Genomic DNA, 23,623 nt, shown 5'->3' on the forward strand with positions numbered 1-23,623 from the left:
ACTGCTGACTCAGCTCAGACTCTCATCCATCAACTCCCCATACTTGTTAGTTTAAAATACTGTAATAAAAGTCAATTATACAGAGAAAAGATCATGTTATAGTAAGTCAGTCAAAAAAGATATAGATAGATATAGGTTGCAAACTCATTGTTGTGGTTAGCAGCAGTGACTTTTCACCTGTAATTCAGCTGCTTTTTGTGTACATGATATGAAATTATTGCTGCAACACTGACAAGAGAGGAGCACTAAAGTTCTATTAAAGTAACACTGTGCAATGACAAAGATTCATAGAGGCATTGCTGGTGTAGGCCTATTTCCAGCTCAGTCTCTAATGTGTCAGATAAAAAAAATTAGGTTGGTGTAATACCCACTACACTTGGGAAGACCCCCAGTTTACACTGAATCTGTTTAAAAGGAGCTAAATGGGCGAGAAGCCAGGATGTAAACTACATTCTCTGCTGCTTTGAACTCAAATAGACTAAACTCACTTTCAGAAATTCAGCTTACAGCTTCAAACAACACTAAAGGACTTATAAAATAATCAAACAGACAGTTCTGGCTTATGAATACTGGCACCACACACACACACAGACACACACACTTGCTCACACTTAGCCATGCCATATGGAGCCAAGTAGCATCAAGTGTCATGCCTGCTCCACACAATACACACCCAGTCACCGTACCTTTGTTTCTTCTTCTTTTTCTTCCACAGTATTATCCCTCCAACATTCCTCTCCCCTTCAGGTTATTCCAAAGCAGAAAGTCTCCATCCACGATTCACTTGAGCGACACATCTTTAAGGCATCTTCAAGGCCAGCGGCGTAAACTCGCAGCCCCTCTCTCTCTCTCTCTTCCGCTAAGCCTCCCACTCTGTCCCCCTCTCCTAGACCAAAGAGATGCTTGTGAATTTTTAATGGTGCTATTGTGCTTGTGTGTGTGTGCTAGTTGAATGGGAGAGTGCATACTTTCTGAAAGAAAAATGGTTGGCCTGCCTTGGAGCACCAGAGACAGCGACACAAACAGCTGGGCTGCAGGGATGGAGGCGGTGGGGAGGGGTCAGAGGTGACTGACCCTCACCTGCTGTACTGCCGAGGAGGGAGGAAGATGAGCAGGATGCTAACCTGAAGGTCTCCTGTCATAAAAACATTATCTTAGAGGTAAAGTAGTGCACTTTTAATGACTTTTTTTTTTTGAGTTTATGGTGATTCTAATCTACAATTATGCATCTGTAATTCATGTGTTGGGCTTGTAGAGCTGTTGCTTTTGCAGAATTGTTGAGGATAATAGAAATGGTAGAGAGCATTATGGATGGGCAAATTTGAACTTTACCCAAATTTATTTATATCATGGATTATGCATTATGCATTTTAGGGTCTCAGTAGAGTATTATTTGGCTTTAGTCAAATCATCTCTTATCCTAACATTTGTTGCTCCATGTACAAACTGAATTCAAAGGTGGGTAAATAACAATATACATTAATTTAGAAGTAAGAATTTATAAGTAAATTGTCTTTACTTGTAATAAAAGTTGACTAAACAAAACCAGGCTGAGTTTGTCAACTCTTAAATCTCTGCTTGGCCTTTCCACACAATATACCCTGCATAATCATCAAAATGCAAATAATCACCTTCCAAAAATCTGTCTCTGAAGCATCCACTGTAGAGCCCCCCCCCCCCCCCAAAAAAAACCAGCCATCACACTCCTCAGGCTGAACTACATCACACAGTCTCAAAGACATTGCAGTTTCCTCCAAAGGTCTTGTCAGTGCAGGTGAGGTGTGTGCATGTGACTCAGTCTAGTCCAGGTGAGATGCAGTTAAAATATAATAATATCGTATATAAAGCTGAAACTGAGAAGAACAAAACAAACACCAGGATTCATTTAAGGTTTTATGGACTTTATTCTTTTCCCTCAACTTTCACTCTCTGTATCATCGTATCTTCTGTATCTTAATCAAAAGGCGAATACATCAGTTCTTGTCCACAACCAACTCAAATCTGCTCTGTCTCTTGAATTCATTGTTTTTCTTAAATTTCATATACAAAATAAGAATGCGGCTATTTCCCATTGCTGTATATCTACTGTACAGTGATTCTGTCTCATTTTTTTCCCCCCACTGTAACTCCTCCAGCAGCAAACGTGTGTCTCCTCCTGCTCGTTCTCTCCTCTGTCCGATCAGAAACTTGTTTTACTTCTTGACGATCTGGATGACGTCTTCGTGCTCCATGATGTGCGTCAGGCCCACCCTCTGAGGACTGTACTTGGTGCTGGTTCCCTGAAATACCGACAGACAACACAGTTCAGAACTGAAGCTTTGTGTTTCAAAGGCAGTAAATCACTACTAAGTGAGCTGGTTTTTGGGAGCCAAGTTACACATCAGAAATGATTATTCAACAGTTCTTACGTATAATATAAACAACGCATGAAAAACACTGCATAAACTGTACAAACTGGTGTAGCTATAGAAATGCTTACATTTGTTAATGGAGTTTGAAAATGAACTTTGCTCTCTTGTCCTCTGCATCTGCACTACTCTGCCTGTCACGTATCAGGTCATGGTAAACACTGGTGAAGCTCATACCGAGTTATCTTAACTCAGTTGAGCAAGCACAACTCACAATAGTGACTATAATTGTCAGTGCACAACTAAACCATTATTATTCATTATAGAGTAATTGTAAGAGCTGAAACCGTGATTACTGAGGTTAACGCTGTGAAAATTTAATGAGGCTGAAGCTACAGTGACGTCATTTATAATCAGTGAGGATACACTGTGTCCTAGTTCTATGTTATATATATCAAGTTTACATTCTCTACTGATGTTGACAGTTCACTGTTGTGAGTATGAAAGGAATGAATGTGCTTAACAAATTTGTACTGACAGGAAATTATTCAAAATATGCCCCAGTGGACATAAATGTAAAAAATAAAAACATAAAAGCAAAAATACCAGTTTCTCCAAGGAACCATTATATTATTTTTCATTATTGCTTTGTCTTAGCAGCACTATCCACGACTTCTTTCACTTTTTTCAAGCTGTGATTGCATATGTGGCTGTTGTGTGATTTATTATGGGATTATAGCATCAATCAACACTGTGCTCTTGCAGTGTCAATATGTTTTATGACAGTATACTTTATTTAGTAGTATTTCTTTTTGATGGAATTAGTGTTAAGTATACAACTGGCACACAGACCATTTGCAAAGAGGGTCACTGGTGAATTTTGGGAATGACGTAAGCAGCTAAGCTTTCAGTGCTAAGGTTGTATTCTTTTGTTAAGACGCCTTTCAAACTTCTTGTCTGAATGATCTCACACCAGAGCTGGTCATATTTTGCGTAATACAGTCAATATTCATTCAGGACCATGTGCCTGAAAATGTTCACAGATAAATGTGCATAAAGTGTCTTTGTAATTAGTCTCTCATGTTATAGAAACAGCACTGTTTACTTCATGTATGTATGTTGTGTCATTATGTAATGTAACTTCTGCATTCATAATTGATACACAGTAAATGAACAATGTCAAAAATGCATGGCTTCTACAACAAAAACAACTATAACAGGCCAGAGTTAAGACTTTGGCTCTGATTCTCAGGAAAATATAATATCTGAATAAAACTGTGGTCTGTAGAAATCAGAGTAGCAGTCGCTTGTTTTTATTGAGATTTTGAGGTAAAATCATTATACTAATTTGTAATTTAGTTGTTACCTTTATTGCGCTGTTATGTTACTCACTGACCACATACAGATGTTAATTCAAACAGGAAATATGATGAGTCACCGTTTAGTGCTGACAGCATAAAGAAATATCATCTTCTGTTCTCCCCACTGAACAAAAACACATTAAATGGTGACGTCAAAACTGCATTACAGTTATTACTGAACTGTGAGTTTTGTGTATCATTACTCTAAATGCCACCATCACAAGTACAGCAGTCACTGTACCTCTAATGCCTCATATCTATAAACTGTCTGTTTATTCAAGTGTGCGTGTCAACATGAGGGAGTTAGTTCAAACAGTTTATGGGACAAAAGGCAAATGTGTAAAGTTTGTGAAGGTCGCTGCCTCTGCAAACTGGAAGTTACTTACCCAAACCAGAGCATATTTGAACTGGCTGGCTAAGGTTCTGTGGATTCGATGGCACTACAGGGAGAAAACACAACAAAAAATAGAGTTATGAACACATCATCAACTGTGTGGTCTCAATATCTACAGTATATGTGTGCATATATGTATGTTTCACTTACCACATGTTCTACACTTGCTCCTCTTCTCATAATGATGGCATCATTAAAGTCTGGGCGCTCTGATGGCAAGAGAGGAAATTAATACAGATTTAATTTACAAGTTGTGTATTCATGTATGTGAATATCTAATGAGTGCAAAACTAAATGCGTGTGTACCTCCTCTTTTCTTCGTATAAATGCAAATCAGAGCCAGGTACTCCCACAACCTCTCCAGAAGATAATCCAGGTTCAGCTTCATTCCACAACTGAAACGCACAGGTGCACAGAAAATAGAGAAAGCAATTAAGTATATTACATACATACATACATAAAGAGAGCAAGATGACAGCTTCTCATCAAAATTACCATCATTCACAAACACGTTTAGATGTCTGACCTGATGACAACACTGTGAGGTCTGCGAGCCAGGCGGTCCACCTCCTCGATGGAGATTTGATCCACCTTATTGTACACCTGTAGATCACACAAACGATATGAGGGAAAAAGAGTCTCCGAACAAAGGAAACTCAACCTAAAAACAGACAAAGCTCAAGAGATCTGCCAAAACCTTGTACCTCCAATCATAATGGTTTTCATGTTTTCATTAAAAGAACAGAAAACCATCTCTTTTCAAACCAACACTTTTAAATAAACCAGAGGGTGATCATCCTTTAAACTAAATTAGGAGGCTTTTAAACAATGTACATTTTAGATACTGGGATTGAACACAGATGATGAGTAGCGACATACGTAAAGGCACGGCATGTAAACTCTGTTCCCAACTATGACATCGATGAACTCGTCTGGTGTGCTGTCCTCCCTGAAGAGGACTTCTGCGTTAAAGATTTCTGAGGCGGAGGGTTAAGAAATCAACCATATATTACTGAGAGTTATGAACAAGTTGATAGAAATTACAAGGAGACTGAAAAAGTATGTGACTGACAGATAAACTATGACTCTGAGGTAAAATACTGAAACTTTTCCATCACTTTCCACACACATGAATTAAAACTATTTATTGCTTTGTGTTTGCTGAGTGTTGTTTTTATAAAAGTTCTACATGATAATCTGGTTCAAACATCTTGTAAAACTACTTCTGGAAATGCTGTAAAGTGACCAATTCCAATATCACCAGAGAATTTAATTTCCTGACTTTTCTTTTTGAACTACATCTCTAAAATCCATGAAATTCTACAAATTCCTGAACAGGTGAGGACCCTGGAGACAGGAAGCGTGAAGAGGAGATATACAGGCACGGGGACATTTCAGTTGAGTTGATTATTTTTGCTTTGTGCTGCCTCTTCAGACACAGGCAGAGTGAAGGATACTGTATTCGTGGAGGATGAGCTGAACGAGCTTCTCTGAGCAGTGGGTGAGAGGAACAGTGGAGTTGTAGGAGAGACCGCCACCTTTCTTGGGCTGGAGAGAAAGACAAAAAAAAAAAAACCCACATTTTGACCAAGTTAATATGACAATTGGAATACAGAATGACATTTCATGACAAGGTGTCTTAAAAACTAATGTTTGTCTCCATGTTTGTTGTTCATGTAAGTACTGTTAGAAAAGAAGAAAAATGGAAACTTTACCTTGAAATAAATATTGGGTTTCGTCCTGTTCAGTCTGATGCCCACTGACTCCAACTCTTTTTCTAAAAGTGCTCTAGAGAGATAAAAGAAGATAAAAGCGAGAATGTGTTGATCAAAACAAGACACACACACATCAAACCCCCTCTAACTAACTCCCTCACACACACACACAGTGGAGGACACACACCTCTGAACATCTCCTTTGGTAGCGTCCAACATCATGACGACGACGTCTGCTGTCCTGGCGACAGCGATGACCTGCCGACCTCTACCCTTACCTATAAAAAGGTCAAAGGTTAGTATATCACAATCACTATGAAGCTGGGTTTTTTTCATGATTAAGCGTAGTAACATCTAAATTATAAACGATTTCGCTTGTTAATAATCATTTATTTAGCAATTTCTTAACCACTCATTAATAATTCTGATCAAATGACACCATAATAATCAAACAGGTCTCCGACGCCTGCTCACTCAGATTTCAGCAAACACAAAAGCATGGAAACCTGAGCCTACCTTGGGCAGCACCCTCAATGATTCCTGGCAAATCTAGCAGCTGGATGTTGGCCCCTTTGTACTGAAGAGCGACAAATAAGAGCGCAAGTGTCAGATTGTTGTTACTCACAGTTTAACATTGCAAGTGTGAAGGTATGTATGGATGTGTACCTCTATGACACCAGGTATGCAGGTGAGGGTGGTGAACTCGTAGGAAGCAGCTTCGCTGGCTGTCGACGTCATCAAGCTGAGGAAGGTGGACTGCAGGACACAACAGAGGTTTACATTATTAAGAGGATTTTGGAGAGTGTGTTGCAGTATTGGTCTTGCTTCCCTCATGTCTCGACTTCATGAAACCAATTCTTAGAGAAACAAAATGATGGCTAAATGAAACTGAGGTGCAACATATCACAATACATTCTGCTTCTCACAATTACGTTGGAAATGTCTTAATAAGCCTCTTTTTAATTTAAGATAGAGCTCTTGACTGTTTACCTGACTAGATACTTGACTTTGCACATGTTCAAATCAAACAAATAAAAACATTACAATGGAAATTAATGAAAGGAAAAAAGTACAACAGTGTTTAAGCTCTATTAAAATACACAAATAAAATAATCACTATTTATTCTGTTAAAGATATATATGTTATGAAATAAAATGACAAAATATAAAACTGGGATTTAAGACTTTTTTAAAATGTGCCCTGTAGGACTTTAAAAGGTTACATAAAGTTATGACCTCTATATCTTAATGAAAACTGTCCTCTGCTTGGGAGATGTTTGGGAAGATGAAGATGATTTGGTTTATTAGTAAGTATGGGTTCATTCAAATGTGTACTTCTATCTGTACTTGATCATGTTTTGTTATTAAGCTGTTATATGGACAAAAAAGTGTGTTTTGATTTTGATGACACCTGATTTAACTGATTTGTCTCTCAGTAACAGTCCCATTAAGAGTTGGGCTAGTTTTAAATGCTTAGAAAAGGTCCCTCAGTCCTTCCATCCCACAATCATACAGTGTGATAAAGGCTTTAAAGCGACTTTCTGAGGACCATGGTTGTCATAGCCAGACCAGGAAACACAACCCCTCACCCACCGTGTTTACGTACCTTACCCACAGAGGGGAAACCAATGAGAGCAACACGAGCATCTCCAGATTTCATCACATCGAAGCCCTCGCCTTTGGCCCCCGCTGACTTGGAGGGTTCCAGAAGTTGAGCTCTGTATTTGGCGAGCTTGGCCTTGAGCAAACCCAGATGGTACTCAGTGGCTGGAGGAGTGAATGAAAAAAAAACAGTGACTCAAAAGAAGGAAAAAACAACTTATTCTGCTCATTTTCACTTCAACTTTATACCATTGGGGGCAGGGTCTGACTTCACTCCGAGGCTTTCAAGGGCATCCCTTGGTCTTCCTCAGTTGTCATGGAGATAAGTTAACGACTGAAGATCCAGGAAAAGCTTAAAAATTTACCTTGAGTTTTCTTATCAAACAAACTTTCGTGCTCAACCATTTTAGTGGCTCATTTACTTAATTTAGAATATTAATATATGACAGACAACTGCAGTGAAATCCGTTTGAAATTGGATTTTCAACAGATATTCAGTTCAAGACCCCCGGACAACATGATAAGATTAAGTTAGGGACCATCTGTAAATTATTGTCTGACTGAAATATCACATTGGCTATTTTTTCATTACCAGTAAGCTGATTTGCAAGAGAAATTCATTTTAAATTATGGATTTTTTCATTCTGTTAATTTACATATTAAACAGGAAAGTTAGTTTTTTGTGAATACATAATCAATGGTATATTACTACTTTGCCTATTATTTTAATAGAACTATTTTTTTCAATAGCCTCCATGTCATGAGCAAATGATTCAAAATCTATTCTAAAAAGTGTAATCACGTGGCCAAATATTATCATATTGAGTTGATATTAGTAATTTGTCTATTTGTTAATATTCTTTCGTAAACATTATGATTTATTTTCAAAAATTTCCATGTTATGTGACCCAGCTGTTCAAAATCTATTTTAAAATGTGAAATCAAATGTCTCACAGAGACATAAAAATAATTTTAGAGGAATTTCCTGCAATTGCACTGGTGTACAATTGTACGAGTGTGTGTGATGAATAACACAACACTCACACACACACACATAAATATATAGTTACACACACAGTTGGTCACAAGTTCATCCATGTTGTACCTAGCTAGCAGTTAGCCCAGCGCCTGCTCTCTCTTACCTTTGTTTTTCTGTGTCCGAGCAATTTCTTTCTCTATTTCCGAGATTTTCTCCAAGATCCCCATTGTGGCAGTTCGGGTGGGCAACAGCTACACTGTCAGGAGGAGAAAACAAAAACAGAAAACGTGTCACTCTACAGTTAACTTATTAGCTTTGTTAGCCACCCGGCTAACACAGCTAATCGACTTAACAGTTGATAAACCGCAACAAAAAAGCAGCGAATCAGCATGTATGGCTTTAAATGAGCAACCGCATTCAACACATGTAATGTCAACAGTTTAAAATCTTGCTTAATAATATAAATTTACACTTTGACAGAGGCTACACTCCGCTGCATGCACGGACAACTGACATCACCCACCGGAACTGGTTCCGTCCCAGTGGAAGGTCCGGGAGAAACAAGGAAACGCTAACGGCACGGGGGTGATAGGGAACCTGAGCATGACGATGTCTGCTCGGTAGGGTAAATATTAAAGAGCGACAATGTCTCCGTTTACAAGTAGTTGAATTTCAAGAACCTTATGTATAGCGAAAGTTCCGGGTCAGAGAGTTAGTAGCTAACATGGCTGCACCCACAGCACCGAGAGGACCACCGGCCTCCAGCCCGCCCGGGTTTGAAGGTTTTCCGTTTGCAGTGACCGGCAGACCGTCGGAGGACAGCTCCGGTAAGGAGCAGGAGCAAACCGGGGATGTGAAAAAGAAGCCATGCAGGGCTTGTACGGACTTTAAATCGTGGATGAAGGTGCAGAAGAAGCAGACGACAACTGCCACACAGGTGACCTGAGGTCGTCCTGAAGATCTGTGGAAATCTGCTTTTTATGGATTATGAACTACGTTAATGTTATTGTTTAATTCTCATTGTTCTACAATTTTTTTCACTCTAGTGCTTTATTACAAAGTTTGTCTTTTGGTATGCCATATGCCCATAGGTGTTAAAATGGGGTTTAACCTGTAATACCAGAAGCCCTTGAGGGCCTTAGTACAGAAATAGTGTCAAAATCTACTTTATGTTAAATTATATATTTTTTTTATTTATGATGTATAATTTAGTAGACATTGATCTCTCTAAGTGATTTTTCCACAACAGAGGACATGATGCAGTTGACTGCCCTGTCTGTGTCTCTTTGAATTACTAGCTGACTCTGCTGTGTGTGGCTCCATGTTTAAATGTCCCTGCAGGAAACCCGAGCTGCAGAGTCAGAGCCACAACAAGACCCACAGTGTCCACTGGACAGGGAAGAGTTGGGGCGCAACACCTGGTCTTTCCTGCACACCATGGCAGCATATTACCCCGATCATCCGTCTACCACCCAGCAGAAAGAGATGGGGCAGTTCATCAACCTTTTCTCCAAGTTCTTCCCCTGTGATGAATGTGCAGAAGACCTCAGGGGCAGGTTAGACAAGTTCTTATAAGTTTTATTTTATATATATATATATATATGTATGTATGGCTATGGAAAATGTGCATCAGCAATGTCAATAATAAAGTACCTGATATGTAGAAAGTGGGCGACAACATCATCAAAATCAGCATGCTCTTCTAAAGGGCAACTATAGTCAAAAATGCTGACATGTTTTGCCAGCTATGATAGCTAATTCATGAATTTAATAACCCAATTTTCTCAAACAAAAATGAAGACATTCACAGCCCTAAGGACTATTTATTCCATCTTTAAATAACCATTTTGACAAAACTACGAATTAGTTTGATTATACAATAATTACAGCAAGATGTTTTGTGAATTTTCTGCAGTGAGGCAAGAGTTTCAAAAGGAAGTTTATAAGTGCTGTGTCATCTCCATACCAGAAATTGGAAGGGCCCAAAGGCACTGCTATATCTACTTATCTTTATTTTAATCACAAGCAGATCTGCAGCGGTCCCATTTTCACATGTTAAGATGTTATGAAGCTGTTTTTGAATGACATCATTTCCTCCCCACAGATTGAAAACCAATCAGCCGAACACCAGCAGTCGCCATGCTCTGTCCCAGTGGCTCTGTTATCTCCATAATGACATCAACGTTCGGCTGGGCAAGCCCGAGTTCGACTGCTCACGCGTGGATGAGAGGTGGAGAGATGGATGGAAGGATGGTTCCTGTGACTGAGAGATCTTGTATGAGTGCTGAGAGATATGAGGACTGTGATGAGACCTGAGAGGAAAAGTTCCTCCCATCAGTGCAAATCTTTGATGTGGAAACACCACAAAGTAGAGCTCAGGTCTCTGTTTTGGAGAAAATTCACTGGAAGAGAGATGAATGATAGATCTTACATGGTTTTTCTTGTTTGGTGGTGCGTTAATTTAACTGATCTGGTAATAAACTTAAGGGTACAAAACAAATAAGTATTCCTCTCTGTTTCTCAAGTTAGGACCAAGACTCGTAGAAAACCTGGTGTTAATTCTGATTATTATGGAGTTTTTTTACAGCATGTGTCCCTGCACAGAAAATGTGCAGGGACACATGTTCTCAACACTCTCTAAAAGACTAATTTGCTATTTTACTGCTTTGCTACTTTAAGTAGTAGACTGGAACCTAAATGTGCAGGTTTAAGTGTTTTAAAAATTCCAGACTAAAGCTTGTATTTTTTTATTTACCACTTTGGTCTTTTGATCATCTTTTCAGGTGTGACCCTGATTTGCCCTTTTGTCTGTTTAAGCAATAAGTTATTACAAGTGGTTTAAGCAATTCAAATCTTGGTTTTCTGGTTTGTTTTTAGGTTGCGTTTTATCTGTTGATGTCTTGTTTAACCCCAAATAACCGGTACAACACAAAATATCCAGCGTTTATCATATGAAAAATATCTATTATGTGATAAGAGCCATCACTTATAAAATACTATCTAATATGTCAAATATATAGCCTATATTTTTGATATAATACTATAGTCGGTGTGTGTGTGTGTGTGTGTGTGTGTGTGTGTGTGTGTGTGTGTGTGTGTGTGTGTGTGTGTGTGTTGTGGGGTGGTATACCTGTGGACTATGTGAATGTATGTAATTTAAAGCTGAAATGAAAAATTACTGCATGTAATTTTGTAATTACAGCCATTTTCTTTTTTTTTCTTTTTTTCTTTTTTTTGCTGATGACAACTTCTCAGAGGTGAAAATTAGTGCATGTTTCTGTGTGTCGCGTCACTGTAAAAATTTTCACAGACAAAAGTAAAGACAAAAAGTTTGGAGGTATCACCTTGGTCTCCAGTTACATGTAAAGGGCATCTGTCATTATTTTTATCATTTTATAGATTGAACCATCAATAAAACTGAAGAATAAATGAGTGAATCAATGGGTAATTAAAACAATTATTACTTGCAGCCCTGTGTGAACCTTCTACTTCTTGTTATACTCTAGCCAAAGGACTTTGAGGCCAGCACTTCAGCCATGTGACCTGATCTGTCTGTGTGTTATTAATAAACACTGTGATTATGAATGTGTTATTTAAAGAACCAGTAAAGGACACACACGTCTAGTGCTACACAGCTACCATTTGTTTTACTGATGCTGTGATCCTATTCATGGTTTTTGTATTAGCTATACAGTCATCTTCATTATACTGTATATACATCCACAAGCAGTATTCATCTTCAACTCTGGTTTAAATGACTTTATTTTCAATACTAGTATGTTTTATGTGTTTATCTCCTCAAATTAACAAGAATGTCATATGCTGAATTCATAAAAAGATGTCACTGACCTCTAGTGGTGTGAGTATGCATCATACTGCATGTCAAAGCATTTTCCGTTTGCCATTTTCTCAACAGTTCATGTACCACTACTACTGAAAATGGCATGACTTTAATATCCTGTGTGTGGACTTTGTAAAAGAATTACATGATTGTGTTGAATATATACTTAATATTCAATTAATATTCAGAACGGATGGATTTGGCGGTCAGGTCAAGTCATCACCATGCAACACAATAACTGGCAGTACCAATGTAGTGAAGCTCATGATGTTCATGTTGTATTGAGACAGTAATTGGCGAATATCCCATGATAAGCTACTTGTGACTATACTGTTCCACTTCTCAAATGCTGTTTTATGGTATTTGGCACAGCTGCATTGTCATGAGACTTTTTTTTTCTCCATGTCATATTTCATAACTTAGTATGTTTGTGACTGTTGAGTGTTTCAGGCAGGATTTTTCAGTCAGTCTATTGTTTGTAGCCTATACAGTGAAGTGATTCCTGTAATAGCTCCATGGACACATCGCTACCATTGAGAACAATGAGGACATGTCTTCTGTTCTATTTTTTTCTGGGAATTTGGTATTTTAAGAAAGTACATTCCACAATTAACTCACATTTTGTGGCCATTTTAATGCAGAACTTTTACTTAATTAATAATGGAGTGTTTTTACAGTGTGTTTTTTGTGTTTTTTACCTGTGGGCTTCCTCTCAGGCAACATATGCAGCACTATCCTCTTGGTGGAAGTTGTTGGGCTGTATGCTACCTGTGAACACAACTGTAGACACTACTCAGGGCTGAAATAGTCCCACGACCTCCTCTAAATTTGTGGGGAAAAAGTAAATAAATCTATTATTATTTACAGATAATTCTCCCTAAAAATACGCTAGAACTGGTCATCAATCAAAGATAATGCAGCAAAAGACAGTGCTCTTTATTCATTGAGGTTAAAGGTTCATTGTTGACATTTGAATTAGTAATGTCTTTCTTTTTTTTTTTTTTTTGGTCAGTTGGTTTCACATCATAACGTTATTCATGATAAAGTATCAGGTTTTTATCAAGGACATTATAGGTTGTTTTAGGGTTAATGTATTATAGGCCTTATGTAATTAACAACTTACGTAAGCATGATAACCAATTTAAATATAATTTAATCATACATTTTCATAACTTGTTATTTGCTTGATAATACAGGCCTACATGTAGGAGCTGCACAATGTGGTACTCAACAGTAGTGAGGTGGACTTTACATTATTTCTAAGTTCTTATTGTAGGCTCCTGTCATTTAATATTTCTATGCGATATTCCATAATATTATAGTAATATGAAGGTATCTGTGTATCTCAGCACACTCTAGCTTACATGGCGCGAGCACGTCGCATCGTCAGGTACGTTCCCCACTCTGCGTGTCCGCGTCTGTGACCGCGCGCCACCGGGTGCGCGCAGGACCCGTCCCTACAGCAGAGCAGCAGCGCATCCATCCTGCCGTGGAGCCGGGAGCGTGGAGCCGCGAGGAGCGCACAGAGAGAGAGAGCGAGCGAGCGAGAGAGAGAGAGAGATAGAGAGAGAGAAGAAGAAGATGGACGGAGTGGGATCGTTCGGAGCGGGCCGGACCGGGTCTACCTTCGACCCGATTGCTTTCGCCAAACAACCGCAGACCATCCTCAGAGTGCTGTCCTGGGTGAGAGCGCGTTTTTACGGTACTGGTGTTTGTGTGTGTGTTGTCGTTGCTGCGCGAGACCCGTGACGTGTTCTCACTGCAAATATAGACCCCAGAAATCCACCGAAAATTGATCAACAAGGTGTGTGAACGGAGATCATGGATTAAATGTTTATATCGGGGTGTAGCCGATTTATACAGAAATATACGGTGCAGGGTGTAACCAAGGCCTGGTAGTTATCTGACACCCTGACCATGATACTGATTTTACTACAGATGCGTTCAGGGGCAGAAACCGACCTATCATCTTCTATCTTCATTTTTAAATCTGCATAGTAGTGCTTAATAAACACAGCCCAAGATGTGCAGTAGACCGGACCCGGATTGTGTGAAAAATGAGAAAGACAGATCCATATTCAGCCTCGTCTTCCTCCATGTTCGTGCCAACTAGTATTATTTTTTTTCTTTCAAATAATAACAGCGTTATTTACAAAACATTATCTCTTCGTTTATAATGTCAAGAATATTTCCAGCTAATGATTTTGCTGATTTACCCTAAACGGTCGTCTTCCGTCATCCCACCTGTGATTGGTCAGTGCTCATCATTACGCACGCAAGGCCACGGAGACGCGTCGTGCCTTGACGTTTGATGTAACGCATCACCTTTGGGTGACACAGAGAAGGTCTTCTGTAGTCCAACGCAGGGATCTTTCTCTGAAACATACCGAAGGATCTAATCCAAGAGCATGAAATCCACCTGCAACCTCCAAGCCTACAGGTTTATTATTATTATACATGAAACACTGATAATACGCTGCATGCATATTGAATCTACTTTAGAGTAGATGAAGATGTTTCTGGAGACGTTGTGAGCCTACTTCAAACAAGAAAATCCACATTTTAATTCACATACTAATGTCATTTCTAAAAGAGCTTTGGCTGATGTGCTTATCGCTACGTTTTAATGCCTTTTTTGTTGTGTGTTGGTGTGCTTTTCTTCATTCTGCAACTGAAACATCACATTTAGAGATATATAGTGCAGCTTCAATGGAGGTTAGTAGTTGATTAGCTCAAAATCAAGAGAAAGTATCAAAGGATTTGGCACAAATCCACCGGGAGCAGAAGGTGTTACTTTTTCAGCTTTCGACATCATCAATAAACCACAATCCAATCCAACAACAGGACACGCAGCTTTGTGGGTTAGTCTCACATTTTTGACTGGAACAAACTTTCATTTCCTCTGTTTCTAAAGCTGCAGCACTTTACATAAATCCTACAGTTTGCTGTAAGAAGTTTATTAGCTGATGTAAAGGCAGATGCAGCAGGTTTAGAGAAAGTGAGAGGACTAAAAAGTGAATTACAGATAAGGAAAACAACTCCCGAATATCAGACTGATGAAATATGACAATGCAAAATATCCAGTTTCAAATTCAGTTTTTCCATCACCCACTCGGAAAAGTTTTTCTTTTCCAATCGGAGATGCAGTACTTTGCTACGTAGCAGCTTTATCACACTGATTCACTAAAAGCACCTGTGTATCTACTTAGATTATAGCCACCACATGTGATTAGTTCAAAACGTGGATCCGACATTATCCCATTGTGTGTCCCTCCACAATCATATGACCCAAACCCCCAAGTGGGAGTGTGTGTGTGTGTGTCACATGGCCCTATTCTGCCATCGAGTGTTAGTCAGCTGATCAGTGTCAGCATTCAAGTGAGAACAGAAGGAGGAGGAAAGACGGAGGATTAACTAGAGATCAGACATAAAAGAGGGGAGTTATTGATAAAAATGGAAAAACGGGATGAACTAATGGATTCAAGTTTTATAGCATGAGCTACCACACTTCCTGTCTTAGTTTATATAGACATACATATACACACACAGTGCCTCAGGTCTGTTTGATTCTTGAGGGGAAGTGAAGCATCCACCTCTTCAGTCAGTCAGAGAGAAAGGGAGGAAATTAGGTTAATGCCTCTGGTCCGAGCATCGTCAAAGAGACGCTCTCGAGTAGTGCTGCCACAGCGCTGTATGTGTTTATTAAAGAGAGGGCGACACTAACCACTTACCTTTTCCTCTTCTCAATTTTACCCATCCCCTCCTCTTCTTCTCTTTCTGTCCCCCTTCCACAGATTTTTTCCCTGGTGGTCTTCGCCTCCATTGTGAATGAGGGTTATGTGAACATGGGTAGCGAGCGTCTGCACTGTGTTTTCAACAAGAATGCGGATGCGTGCAACTATGGTGTGTTCGTGGGCCTGGTGGGCCTGTTGGCGTGCTCCTTCTTCTTCTTGCTCGACTACAAGTTTTCCTCCATCAGCTCTGTCAAAGACAGGAAGAAGGCTGTCATGCTTGAGATCGGCTTCTCAGGTGAGCTTGGCAATCATGGTGCAGTCACATTTATACAGTTCCTTTTTCCTTTTTTTGGACATCATTCTGTGAGATGTGTCTGAGTCATGCCAACAACAGGAAGTGCTGACACAAGATCACATTGATTTCTAAACTTTTATTGTTCTCTGTTTTTTTTAATCTGTTCAGTTAAAGTTTTCTTGATTGTTTTAAATGAATTCTAAAATGCTACTAACACTAAAACTTCTCCAATAATATGTCAATCAGTGCAAATGCATTTAGTGAGGATGATTTTCTGACCACATGCTGGCACTCTGGTATTATCTAAACAACAAATCAATTCAATGTGTCACTGACGACATTATCGATTCCCTAAAAAGTCTATTCTAAATGATTGTTGCCCTTGTTGCTGAGCTTCTCCAATATGGCCACCAGACAACATGTCACAACACCTGAAAGTCCTCTATAAGAAGCTACACCCCCCCATCAGAGGGTGTTATGGGTGCTAAATTGTGTAATGGGATGAGTAAATGTGGTTCTGATCTAAATTACCTAAATTATAGACAATAAAATGTCTTAACATCCTTGCAATTTGGAGATTTCATGATTAACCTGTAAGTTGTCAAATGGACAACAGACAGTGTCAGTGATAGCTGTGATTCTTCTCTTAAAATGAAGGCAGGCCTCACACATTAAGAGAGTGTGTGTACGCAGTAGTGACATGCAGACACCAAACCCTGAACAGTGATGAAAGGCAGGATCCAAAAGCCTGGGTTTCCCCAAATTGCTAACAATGTGTCCCAGCTAGATCCACTTCTTTGTTTCAGATGACTGACCTTACATCACAAGACAACAAGAGAAATGAAACGTGTAAACTGACATGTAAGATGTTGGAGAAATGAGACTGTTTTTAATCTCTAAACGGAACTTGAGGTGGTTAGGATTTGAGAAATCAAAACCTGCAGGTCATACCTTTGTACCTCATCTGTGTGTAAACATGGAAATTACCCCTCTCATGATCATTTTTCCAAACACTCTGATTGGTTTCTGGCAGGTTTCTGGGCCTTCCTGTACTTTGTAAGTTTCTGCTTTCTGGCCAATCAGTGGTCTCGGACCACGGAGGACGAGCTGCCGCTCAACCAGGGGGCAGATGCAGCCCGGGCTGCAATCGCCTTCTCTTTCTTCTCCATAATCACCTGGGTAAGAACACGCAACTATACAGATACTTACACACAGAGACATTCTCTTATACAGTAGTAATAAGACATGCAGCATAAAATATATGGATTGAGTAACCAAAATCAAGTCTTTCAATAAACTTCCAAAAATATCGAAAATTAGATTTGGAGTCAATGGGCTCCTGGGCACAGGTGAAAGGCCCTATCCTACCTACCAGCTTAAAACCCCACCCCCTATATTTTATAGTTTTCAGCAACATTTGGAAGGTCAACCATAACTTTAAAGCACTGCTGTTGCTTTAAAACTGCACCTGGATGTCATGCTGTAGATGAAGAGAGGCTTTTCTAGTCATTTCTAAAGCTTCCTGTCACTGCATATCCACTCTGACACTCCTCTGTACTGCAGGACACCATACAAGCTATAACCAGTATTTTCTTAAAAGCAGATCTAGTCTACTGGTAAACATATTTTAATTGCTTTACTACTTACTAAAGCTTGCTGTAACCAAAGAATGTACAGTGCAGCTCTATGATGTAGGAATAATATTAACAAAAATATAATATAAGAACATTTTGGATCAGACTTGGATCAGACAAGAGTGAGAAAAAACATGAGCAGGATCCAACTGTTGAGCGAGTCCTTTGGCTTTCCAAAAGAGAAATAAGAGTCACTTCAAACAGAGGCTCTGGGTTACTGGCTCCATCCTTGACCTGAACTATCAACACCTGCCATACATCTGCTGACTCGTACTTAATCCCAACAGTTGGCTAACGGTTATGAATGAGGTTTGTGAGTTTGAAGTGTCATCGTCATCCTCTGATTGGTTCAATTTCCAGCTGTTGGGCTCAGTTCTCTCATGATTTTCAGGCAAGCCAAGGCAAGGTAACTTTATTTCATTAGAGAGCTAATTGTAATATATAAAGCAAATTATCTTAGAAGACTGCTTTTAAGGGTGGCTGACTAATATCAGGTTGTTAAAACTGGGCTTTCGTGATTTTAGCGGACTTGTGAAGTAGTTTATTTTGATCTTTTCCATCTTTTGCTCATGTAGGCTGGCCTTACAGTGCGTGCAGTCCAGAAGTATATGCTTGGTACAGACATGACCCTGTTCACCACGGAGCACATGGACGGCGGCGCGCCCACCCAGCCGTACCCCTCCAATTCACCAGGAGGCGGCACCACTGAGACCACAGAGACCTACCAGAGCCCACCCTTTACTGAGAACAACGCAGCCCCCACATACCAGGTTCCCATTTACTAGATAAGACAGACCTGATGGAAGAAGAAGAAGGTGGAGAGAAGAGGGGAAGAGAGGAAAGTTCAAGAAATTTGCTTTCTGTGATGTTACACGTGCAGTTGTTTTGATCTGGGCTGAGTTTTTCAATCATGTAAAAGAAAAAGGCCTCTGCTTCTTTGATTCCTCCTCTTGTTCGCTTTCTGTCCTTAACATTCCAGCTTTATCTGTGCTTTTCTAGACCTGTGTGCTTGAACTACTTTAGCAGATCCAGTGTCCTCAGATCAGAGCAGATGAGAGAAAAAAGAAAACAAGAGAGGGAATTATAGAAGAGGAGGCCACTTTGCAGTATTCAAACACACACAAAAAAAGAGATGAAGGGATCAACAAGTGAGGTACTCCACCACAAAGCGGTGTTAGATTACTAAATATAGTGCGTACAGCACCTTCATCTTATTCTTTTCATTCATTAAACACCTTAAGTGTCAAAATATTCCCTCTCATGCCAAACAGTTAACAGGGAATGTTTTTGCTCCAGTGCGGTTCGGTTGTTCATCCCTCTTCCCCTGCTGCAGTTAAAAGTGATCATGTGTATTGAATCTGCATGTTTTTCAAACTTAGAGATCAACTAAGTGCCATACTGTACTGTGTGTCTCAGACAGTGACTTAATTTAGTAGATTTACACATGCTGTAAAAAAAAAAAAAAAAAAGACGACAATGTTTTGTGACCAAGTGCAATATCTCACATTCTTATGTAGGTAGGTATAAACTGTACTGTAAGTAGGCATAGTTAGCGTCAGATTAGACCAATTGTAGGCACTGTCTCAAATTACATGTTAGTCTTTGAACTGTACTAACAAATCTCAGGCAAATTTGATACGTTTAAATTGTTGATCTGACTTCGATTGAGCTGCCCTGGTAAAGTTTTCGGCAGATCTGGAGAAAGCTTTTCATCCACAGAAGCTAATTTGAATTAAAATAGTATTGATCAAGATGCTTTTATATCATCTTTTCCGAGTATTTAAGGTCTTCCTGGATGTAGTGGAGTCATTATCTTAACACGGTTTAAAGGAAATCATCACCACAATGCAAAATTTTCCTTGAGTGCATTGCAATAGCTGAGTGATTTTGGTTCCTTCATGAGCAAGAGTTGATCACATTTAAGATTCACTCAGTGTTCAGTCTGTGTCATATTTCTGTGCCAGGGAATGTATGTAATGGGTTATTTGAGACAGTGTCCTATGTTGAGTGTTGTCTGTTTAAAGGGTGAGTGGGGGAGATTTGGGGTAAACCAGGTCTGTTTATGTTTACGTTTTAGAAGCTGCCAAACTGCCCTGTGTTCTTATTGCTGTCTTCTGATTACCACGTTACTACTATGTTGTTAATGTAGGATTTTATGTGATCACAAAGCAGTGGGGAGGGGGGGCAACAGATGAGCTTTTGTTCAGTGAGGGAGGGCAGGTTTCTGGAGGATTCAGGTCAGTCTCAGGCAAAAGAAAAATCTGTTTGTGGTAAAGAAGGAACAAGGATGTCAAGGATTGCTAGCTGGCTAATTTATTGATCAGTTCAGCTTTTGAGGTAGGGAGGGGGGGGAGGGGGTTAGTATTTGTTGCCATGGTGAGAGGGGGGGCAGGGTTGGGTGGATGTGGGTCACCAAGGGCCCTGATGTAGATAGTAACCATGCCAACCATGTCAGTGTGTAGCTGTGTCTCTGTGTCGTGGGTTATGTACACTCGCCATCAGTGAATATGTAGTTCTGGGGTGTGTGAGTGTGTGAGTGTGCGCACAAGTCCACGTGCAATGAGTGTACATGCGCACGCGTATAAGCATGCATGAGAGACGTGTAAGTCTGCCTGTTTGTGTGGAAAAAAAATGTGTGAGTGTGTGTAGTTAATTAAATTTTGTGGTGCATAAAAGTTATTTTCTTTAACATGTGTTTGTCAAAGTTTAGTGTAGAGGAGGAAATCGCAAGTCTGTTAACACCATTTATTAATTTCCCCCCCAAATAAAAATAGGCTTTCTGCTAAATATATTATCAGATATCTAAATTACAAAGTATTAAACTAAGTTTTTTGTTTTTGATGAACAGAGCCAAATATAAAACTTCATGTTAGAGTGATATAATTGACCTGTAGAATGCCTTGCCTGCTTTTCTATCTGATCCCATGTTAACAGCGCCCTCTGCTGACCAGAGCTGGCACTGCTGCAAGGGGACAACGGGCTCTCAGAGTTTGAAAAGTAATCATGATAAAAATGCATGAAATTGTTGTATAGAACTCATAATATATATTGAATACTATGTCATTCTTTAGTTGACTCCGAGAGAAAAATGAGATTCGCCCGCCATCGACGCGGCTGACAGAAGTCCCTCTTGTGTTATATTAATCACAATTTATTGTCAGAAATGCGCTCATACGCCCAAACAACTCTTTGTTTCCTCAGTGATGTTATCTCACCCCTGTGATCCTGTTGGCTGAGGACTAGCCACAAACGTACACATGCGTCAGTGTGTACATAACGCAAAGCTCCAGGGTGAAACTGTCCCAAAATGCTCAATCAGATTTTTCTGCACCCAGGAACCCAACTTTAACCCTTAATGATAAAATCTGACCTCAGAATCCAGAATTGTCTAAAAAGAAAGCTAAGACACCCACTCACACAAGACAGGCGATGGTGTTAAAGTAATTTCTTATTATCCGAGAGGTTATTGGCTCACAAAGTAGATAAAGATGTACAAGACAGTAAGATAGTTGTAAAGGCGTAAACTCTCGAGGCAAACGGAAATGAAGCCCTTTACACAAATTCTGTCCCATACTTTCTTTTTCAATTGAGGATTAAAATGATTTCTAGGTAGTCATGTAAAACAGTGCCTAGACCTGTTAAGATTTACCTGTGAGCATGATTTTTTACATTTGGTTCACCTGACTGTCTGTCAGCGATTAGGTAGTAAAGTGAGTACTTGTTTCAGATTGAGGGATAGATAACCCAGTGGTGTTTCCTTTCAGGGTTTTGGTTTGGTGAAGGGTGCAACACTGTTGGGTGCAAGAGTGTTAGAGAGTGGGGTTTTAGGTTAGGTTGATTTCCAAATACTTTCAGGTACTTGGGGGAATGGTGCAGTACTGTTTGGTGCAGTTAAAGGAACATACTGGTGGTTGTTCATGTTTTAGCCTATACCCTATGAGTTGTGTATAGTGAATATGACTGCCAACTATTTCCTGATGCATATATGTTTTAAGATTGAATGATTTAGACAGCCATTGGTTTTAGTTAATATCAATATCAGCTTGCAGAGAAACAGGATATGAGATGTTCAAACTGACCTTATGTGTTTTATAACATTTCAGTTTGCCTTTTGTTTGTCTTCCAGGTTTGTCTGGCCGACAACATAACATGGTCCCTGCCCACAAACGCATTATCAATTCACGATAAAGTTTATTTTCATACTGGAAGGAAGGAAATCTATTTAAAATCTTATGGCATGTTTTGAAAAACGGTTAGGAATAATGGAAGGTGTACACAAGGGTGCTGAAATATGAAAAACCACCAGTATGGCCCTTTAACTATGATGGGGTGCGACTGAGGTGTTATTAGGTACTATTGGGGTACTGTTGGGTAGTTTGGGGTACTGTCAGGTCAGGTTGTATTATTGTTCTCAGTGCTTCAGTCTCTTCTTCAGTCAGTGTGGTAGATAAAATAATAATACAAGCATTCTCTGTGTTTCGTGCTCTGGCCCATGTACACTCCGTGGTATTGGTTGATTGTAAAATTCAGTAGGCCTACGTTATTGAAGTAAATGGAACCTGTGTGTGATGCTGTCCGGGGTCTTGTTTGTCCTGTACTACTGAAATAAAATAAAAAAAAATATTAATAATGATCATTTATTAACTAGAATGCGCTCTTTGTTGGAAATACTTTGTTTGACCACTCTTAAAGGGGCCATCGGCACAAAAATCAAAGTTTTATGTGATCATGATGTAGTTTTGTTAAACTGAGATATAAAGGTGATATGTAGTAACGCTGGTGCCATCAGTTGTGGGCTTTCCAGTGTAATACATTGCATGGATGTTACAATTGCTCCCCCCCATGATATTAATGATAAAAATTAAACCCCATCAACAAACAAACAAGTAAGTAAACATTGATTTTGTAGAGTGCTACCCCTTTAACATCTTTTCTTGAGTTGTTTCTTCCTGTTCTGAAGGTGTTTGACCTCTTCAGTGTAAAAACGCTGTGTACAGAGATGTGTGTCACTGTCTATTACCTGAATGTCTCTGGACTGCAGTCTGACCGTCGCGCCAATAAAAAAGACAACATGTTTTTGGACTGCCTGTTTCTGTCCCTGAGTTATATGTGTTAAGATTTGTTGTTGTTTTTTTTCAATGTACATAAAAATATTCTTCAAAAATTAGACTTAAGTTGGTCGCTTCAAAAATGGAGTCACTATCAAAATTCAAGTTACTAGCTAAAGTTGAGTTATATTTTGTTACTTCTGGATTACTACTCAGTATTTTTGGTATAAATTATAGATTAGAAAAACTGAAAAATGACAAAGTTCAGTAGAATTATTAAAGGTTTCAATGCAAACAACTTTCCCACCTTTTATGAACATTTTGGGTACCAGTACAGTTGTTTTTTTTCTCTTTGCTGGTATGTATTTACCTTCATAATACATATCAGTTACACAAGTGGCTTATTAGGAAGACAGAAATTAAATGGGATGCTGTATACGCCATATAAACCATCTGTATACGTGTTAATCCATTACCACTCATCTCTCTCTAACATACCTCCAAACAGCAAAGATAAAGAAACATACGGTGCTGACTGAAACAGCTTTATTGGAGCCAGACAGAAAATAGAGAAAGCTGCAGTATGATGTGTAGACCAACTCTATATACACACACACACACACACACACACACTCATTCAGACACACATTCATACACACAGGACACACGCAC

At 39.3% G+C, this 23,623-nt stretch overlaps 3 protein-coding genes across 4 annotated transcripts; 2 read left to right on the forward strand and 1 right to left on the reverse strand.

The window, feature by feature from the left end:
- Positions 1-1,884: 1,884 nt before the first annotated feature.
- drg2 (developmentally regulated GTP binding protein 2) lies at positions 1,885-9,012 on the reverse strand. Of its 2 annotated transcripts, none has more exons than XM_042391837.1 (14): positions 8,923-9,012; positions 8,563-8,655; positions 7,425-7,585; positions 6,485-6,574; positions 6,335-6,395; positions 6,006-6,096; positions 5,819-5,891; positions 5,561-5,651; positions 4,983-5,080; positions 4,630-4,706; positions 4,410-4,498; positions 4,254-4,312; positions 4,096-4,149; positions 1,885-2,279 (listed from the first exon to the last, which is right to left on the reverse strand). In XM_042391837.1, exons 2-14 carry the CDS (start codon positions 8,624-8,626, stop codon positions 2,193-2,195), a joined length of 1,095 nt encoding a protein of 364 aa, XP_042247771.1. In that variant the 5' UTR covers positions 8,627-8,655; positions 8,923-9,012; the 3' UTR covers positions 1,885-2,192. The 2 variants fall into 2 exon arrangements, with proteins under 2 accessions (XP_042247771.1, XP_042247770.1); XM_042391836.1 differs by having other exon boundaries at positions 8,870-8,961.
- A 110-nt stretch (positions 9,013-9,122) lies between these two features.
- On the forward strand, positions 9,123-10,898 carry gfer (growth factor, augmenter of liver regeneration (ERV1 homolog, S. cerevisiae)). The gene is made up of 3 exons (XM_042391839.1): positions 9,123-9,336; positions 9,741-9,955; positions 10,504-10,898. Exons 1-3 carry the CDS (start codon positions 9,124-9,126, stop codon positions 10,664-10,666), a joined length of 591 nt encoding a protein of 196 aa, XP_042247773.1. The 5' UTR covers position 9,123; the 3' UTR covers positions 10,667-10,898.
- A 2,704-nt stretch (positions 10,899-13,602) lies between these two features.
- On the forward strand, positions 13,603-20,241 carry syngr3a (synaptogyrin 3a). The gene is made up of 4 exons (XM_042391838.1): positions 13,603-13,923; positions 16,035-16,269; positions 17,303-17,448; positions 18,479-20,241. The coding sequence occupies exons 1-4, from the start codon at positions 13,822-13,824 to the stop codon at positions 18,686-18,688; spliced, it is 693 nt and encodes a 230-aa protein (XP_042247772.1). The 5' UTR covers positions 13,603-13,821; the 3' UTR covers positions 18,689-20,241.
- The last annotated feature ends 3,382 nt before the right edge of the window (positions 20,242-23,623 follow it).

Source organism: Thunnus maccoyii, chromosome 18 (genome assembly GCF_910596095.1).
Source record: "Thunnus maccoyii chromosome 18, fThuMac1.1, whole genome shotgun sequence".
Lineage (NCBI taxonomy): Eukaryota > Metazoa > Chordata > Actinopteri > Scombriformes > Scombridae > Thunnus > Thunnus maccoyii.

Bases quoted from the DNA above. Each gene is read 5' to 3' on its own strand.
- drg2 (XM_042391837.1), bottom strand. From the start codon at position 8,626: ATGGGGATCTTGGAGAAAATCTCGGAAATAGAGAAAGAAATTGCTCGG. The intron at 4,313-4,409 runs GTACACACGCAT...TCTTGCCATCAG, and splicing joins TTATACGAAGAAAAGAGGAG to AGCGCCCAGACTTTAATGAT. The intron at 2,280-4,095 runs GTAAGTAACTTC...TCGGTATTTCAG, and splicing joins TCAAATATGCTCTGGTTTGG to GGAACCAGCACCAAGTACAG.
- gfer (XM_042391839.1), top strand. From the start codon at position 9,124: ATGGCTGCACCCACAGCACCGAGAGGACCACCGGCCTCCAGCCCGCCC. The intron at 9,337-9,740 runs GTGACCTGAGGT...ATGTCCCTGCAG, and splicing joins AGACGACAACTGCCACACAG to GAAACCCGAGCTGCAGAGTC. The intron at 9,956-10,503 runs GTTAGACAAGTT...TCCTCCCCACAG, and splicing joins GCAGAAGACCTCAGGGGCAG to ATTGAAAACCAATCAGCCGA.
- syngr3a (XM_042391838.1), top strand. From the start codon at position 13,822: ATGGACGGAGTGGGATCGTTCGGAGCGGGCCGGACCGGGTCTACCTTC. The intron at 13,924-16,034 runs GTGAGAGCGCGT...CCCCTTCCACAG, and splicing joins TCCTCAGAGTGCTGTCCTGG to ATTTTTTCCCTGGTGGTCTT. The intron at 17,449-18,478 runs GTAAGAACACGC...TTGCTCATGTAG, and splicing joins TCTTCTCCATAATCACCTGG to GCTGGCCTTACAGTGCGTGC.